Source organism: Cebus imitator, unplaced genomic scaffold (assembly GCF_001604975.1).
Source record: "Cebus imitator isolate Cc_AM_T3 unplaced genomic scaffold, Cebus_imitator-1.0 Scaffold74, whole genome shotgun sequence".
Classification (NCBI taxonomy): Eukaryota; Metazoa; Chordata; class Mammalia; order Primates; family Cebidae; genus Cebus; species Cebus imitator.
In genome coordinates, this window is record NW_016107389.1 from 7,626,153 (window position 1) to 7,631,668 (window position 5,516).

The 5,516-nt window shown below is 36.4% G+C and overlaps 1 protein-coding gene across 4 annotated transcripts in view; it reads right to left on the bottom strand.

Moving 5' to 3' along the window:
• The window catches only part of ICE2 (interactor of little elongation complex ELL subunit 2), a 45,575-nt gene that overhangs the window by 1,556 nt on the left and 38,503 nt on the right, over positions 1-5,516 (bottom strand). For 2 of the 4 annotated variants that reach the window (XM_017531919.2, XM_017531922.2), the window contains exon 12: positions 4,203-4,461. The exons of the other annotated variants lie outside the window; for them this stretch is intronic. In XM_017531919.2, coding sequence (XP_017387408.1) covers positions 4,203-4,461 — 259 coding nt within the window. The remainder of the gene's footprint in view (positions 1-4,202; positions 4,462-5,516) is intronic. 4 annotated transcript variants of the gene reach the window in all.

The following is a 5,516-nucleotide window of genomic DNA, read 5'->3' on the forward strand; positions in this document are numbered from 1 at the left end:
CAAGAGGGAAGAAGAAAAAAAGAGTTAAAGTATAAGGAAGGGAAAAGACAAGAACGCAAGCAGAAGGGAAACACTGAAGGGCTGAAAAGAGGAAAGCAAGAAAGACATAAGAAAAGGGGGGGAAAAAACTAGAAGGGGGAATACAGAGGATGGGGAAATGGGAAGAGGGAGGTTGAAGTGGGGGAATAAACTCTGTTGTGGTTCTGCCTTCAAGTTTACCCTTCCTTACCCTTACTTTCTAGCTCACACAAAGAGAGATGGTCTATTTTTTTTTTCTTTTTTGAGACAGTCTCGCCCTGTTGCGCAGGTTGGAGTGCAGTGGTACAATCTCTGCTCATTGCAACCTCCACGTCCTGGGTTCAAGTGATTCTCCTGCCTCAGACTCCAAGTAGCTGGGATTAAAGCTGTGTACCATCATGCCTGGCTGATTTTTGTATTTTTAGAAGGGACGGGGTTTCACCACGTTGGCCAGGCTAAGTCTGGAATTCCTGACCTCAAGCGATCCGCCCGCCTCGGCCTCCCAAAGTGCTGGGATTGCAGGCATAAGGTACCGCACCCAGCCAAGGTGGTTATAAGAATAGACACAATCCCTTGCTATGTAGTCATGTTAAAGATGAGATCTGAAAATGCTGTCACCAGCTTGGCCCCTGAGAGAACATAAAGCTTTTTTTTTTTTTTAAAGAGTAGTAACGGAGAAGGCAAGATCACACAGAGGACCAAAGTTGCATGGCCTGAAAACATTTACACAGAACCTGCCCAAATATGCCTTTATTTTCCCTAGCCACCTTGCTCTCTTCCTATTTCTTCATATTCTGTCCAGTGAATTTCAGGCCTGGGATTGCTAGGTGATAGTATAACTCCAAGCACTCTCTCTCATAATGCTAGCCCAACAGAACTACTGCTGGCATTTGCTCCAAGGAGTTACATTCTCACTGGGAATGGATCAGACTCTGGCTTCCCTTATTTAATATCTACTGTCCCTTTAAAAAGCATTTTTTGGTTTACATTTACATGATCAGAAAATATGAAGTGAGTAGAGATCTGTGTGTCTGAATCTGATAAAATTTTGTAATACACTGATTAGAAATGTGCTGCGATTTTTAGATAATCTATGCCATTCCTCATTCAGCTGTTATTTCCTATAAAGGTATACTGGTCACACTAATTGTATCTATTAAAATCTTTGAGAAAAGCAAGTATTTTGAAAACTTCCACTGCAAGACTGTATGTGTTTGAATGTGTAAAATGAATGTTTATTACAGAAGCTATAGAAGGAGAAAAGGAGTAAGTGTGAAGCTGCTGGAAGACTAAAAGCAGAAGTCAAAGGCAGCCCAGAAAGCAAACGGGACCCTTAAATATCTCTACTTGATGCAGTAGGGAGGCAGATGCAGGCTCTACTGGCTTCTCTCTCATTATAAGTACCAAAGGCACTATACAAGGATGCGATCAGAATTCAAGTGGACTTGTGACTATGGGATCACATTAGAGGGGAACATTTGAACAAATTTTTATACCATGAAAATATGCAGATAATTTCTATTTTATATAGCTCTTACTTCCCTGGTTTCCTGAAAGATGTCGTCTTAACACTGCTGCTAAGGCTAGAACCCCTATTTGTGCTTAGCTGGGATGGGACTAGAAGGCCCATTCCCATGGCCTGGCCAGGAGGTAGGGAGGAAGATGGGGTAATTCCTATCAAATACAGGGCCAGATCGTCGGGAGGTGAGTAGATAATCAAAAACTTTCTACTGGTTTTCAAAAATATATCAAACCAAGTATTAGTTATCTAATTGTCCACTGTACCTAATGCTGGGCTATACCACAGCCTGGGCCTGGATAATCTCGCTAAGTATTTGTTCCTGGACTGAATGCATGAAGCACACTCTGTGACATACATGTAATTGATAATATGTGGCCAAACTGTGAACATATGGCATTTCTCCTTTTCCAAATACAGTCACATTTTGGTCAAAATGAGCTGCATATGCAACAGTATTCCCAAAAGATTATAATGGAGCTGAGAAATTTCTATCATCTAGTGATGTCACAGCTATTAGAACATTAGCAGTGCAATGCATTATCTTGTCTACATTTGGATACACAAATACTTACCAGTATATTACAACCGTGTACAGTATTCAGTATAGTAACATGCTACACAGGTCTGTAGTCTACCTAACAGCAATAGGCTATACCATATGGCCTAGGTGTGCGGTAAGCTACACCATCTAGGTTTGTGTAAGTAAACTCTATGGTATTTGCACAAAGACAAAATTGCCTAACACTGCATTTCTCAGAATGTATCCCTGTCATTAAGTGATACATGACTATAAATTGTGTTCTTACTATACTTAAGCACATTTTAAACCACATTATTTTAAAAATCAAATCATTAAAGTATTTCCAAAGCATAAGCATACAACACTATTTTAGTGTCAGTCTATATCAGTAAGTATATTACTCATTTTTTTAGAAACACCTTGTACACACATAATACATTTTTCCTTTCACTTAAAGTTGTTCAATTCCAAGGTATTAAACTGTTCATTTTCAGTAAAAAGGAACAAGCCACCCCCACACACAATTATATGTTATAGGTGAGAGACTATAATCAGTGTTTCTAAATTAAAAGGAAATCATTCTCCTAGAAAAACACAGATCCTTCAAAAATAGTTCTTCAATTATTTTTAAGTTACTTAAGAAAAATTTTCCTTAGGTTATAAAAATGACTACTTATATTAAACTGGAAGCAGACAACCAAAACTGTAGATAAAATAGCTTAAAATGCTAACAAGTAACTTTCTCCATTCTTTCACTTGTCCCAACTTGTTAACATTTATACTTTCTTGGCCAAAGCTAAGTAGGAATATACAAGGAGTTCTCATTTCTAAAAGGATACTCCCAAACAGTAACTTAGGGTGGAGAACTAAGAGACATAAACAAACAACTCTGTTTACTTTAAATTATTTCAAAATCCTCAGTATTTGCATTCCAACTATTTCTCATAAGGATTTGAGGATTTACAAATTAATTCAGCATAATACAGACAGTAAAAAGGAAGAATACACAAGCGATAGATGCTCTGGGGTAACCATAATGAGAAGATAGTAACTCAGACAACAATTTTGGCTCAAAGACTTTTGGCAGTAGGTAAGGAAAATATACTAGATTGTGAATCTTGAACACATTCAGAATCATGTGTAGAAAGCAAAACTATTTTTCTTTTCTTTTTTGAGACAGAGTCTCACTCTGTCACCCAGGCTAGAGTGCAGTGGAGTGATCTGAGCTCACTGCAACCTCTACCTCCCAGGTTCAAGCCATTCTCCTGCTTCAGCCTCTCAAGTAGCTCGGATTACAGGCATACCACCACAACGCCCAGCTAATTTTTGTATTTTTTGGCAGAGATGGGGTTTCACCATGTTGGCCAGGCTGGTCTCAAACTCCTGGCCTCAAGTGATCCACCTGCCTTGGCCTCCCAAAATGCCGGGATTACAGGCCACCGCACACACTTGAGAGCAAAACTTTTCTTACAATTAAACTCAAATTGGAATTTCTTACACAATACACAGAATGAGTGACATAGTAGAGAGTATCTCTAGCTATGGCTTTATAAGTTTCAGATAACGTCATTCAACTGCTATTTCTGGTAAAAATTCTATAAAGAGAGTAATATTCATTGTAATTCAGTAAGTACTAAGTTACATAATACTTAGCAAAACACAATTTAGGTCCTTAATGCTTTAGTTGCATTTTAACAAACTACTAATACTTCTTTTACCTCATTCTAATTAATAATGTTTAATTATATCGTAATTTTATTACAGGTGCTCTTCTGCAAATTGCCTGGAATGCTTAATGAAGTGAAACCCAGTATACATAAATAAAAATTACAGAAATATCCATAACTTTGCTTTTCATAGGAATATAAGGATTTAACTATGTGGATGCCTTACCCATATACCCACTGTTCAAGCTAAGACAGTCTTCTTTATTGGACTTAAAAATCTTACAAAAATAAAAAGTTCCACTACCATGAATACTGGACTCAGTACAGTGTACAACTTTACCCTTCCTATGGATATCGTTTTTAGATTGGTGCTGTGATTAATATGGCAATGAGAACATCAGGTTGAAATATAGTATAGTCAGTGAAATAAATAATAAAAAACCTAATGAAACTTTAACTTCAAAAAAGATCTTACCTTTTGTTGTGTTGTGGTATCCAGTGATTTGGGTGGAAAAGTACAAGGTATTCTTCCATGATGGATATGATATGGTAGTAACAGGCTGGGATCTAACGGTACCCAGGGAACTGACAGACTGGAAGGTATACCAGGAAGGCCACAATGTGTTTTATACAAATTGTATGCCGTCCTAGTAAATTTTCCATCAGAGGCCTTATAGATCAGCAGTGAAGAATCTTCTGCTGCATGAGATAACAAGTAGGAACCCTCCTGCAAGCTAAATCCACACAATGAAACTCAACCAGTGGCTCACCATGTCAATTTAACAGCACTTTCTTAATCATAATCTATTAGTAAAATTGAAACTTATGTGAAGATCACACCACCCCTAAAAATACTTTTATGACAAAATAAGATTTAAGAAATCTTTAAAATTAATTTTATGCTTTTTAGACAACTAATTTTAATTCTTATTCCAAAGTTCAGAATAGTTGATCATTTCCTTTTTACTTTAATATCAATTTGTAAATTTTCATTTAATGGGAAACAAATAGTGTGCCTAATTCTCTAATCCATGGATTAGATATTTATAGGTATCTACACTGAAAAGCATTCTTACAGCATTTTCGTTCATTTCACATTGAAACTATTTTGCACCTAATAATAGATAGATGACTAGACACAGAAGTGAAGGTGACATGTTTGCAGCACTGAGTAGTTTAAAATAAAGTGGAAAAAACAGTCAATGGAAACACACATAATACAACACGAGGTGCTAGGAGGGTAACAGCAACAATAGCAGCTAGCAGGTACTGAATGTTTATCATGAGCTAACTACTATAGCATGACTTCACATCGATTTTCTCATTAGATCTTCCACAATAAACCTTCAAGGCCTATTAATTTAAGGTGATAAATAAACAAGTTAGAGATGCTAAGCAATTTGCCCAAAGTTCTAAGTGTAGGCTTAGGTATAAACCTAGACATTTGAACTCCACAGGTCACACCCTTAATCACGATCCTCTACTATAGCAATAACCAGCTATGTTGAACATCAAGTCCATATTTTCCTTTTCTCCTTAGAAAGCTTTAAATATTTCAATGTATCATCATAAAGAACCAAAGGGATATGAATAAATATACTGTGCTTTCTTGGGGATACAATCCTCTGGATCAACGATGTTAAGGAGAACATCATTCTTTCCCACAACATATTAAAGAATAAAGATTTATCATACTTTAGCTACATAGATTTGCCTATAAATCTAGTAAGTTACATTTTTTAAATTTTAAATTAATTTTAAATTTTTTTTTTTTTTTTTTTTTTTTTTT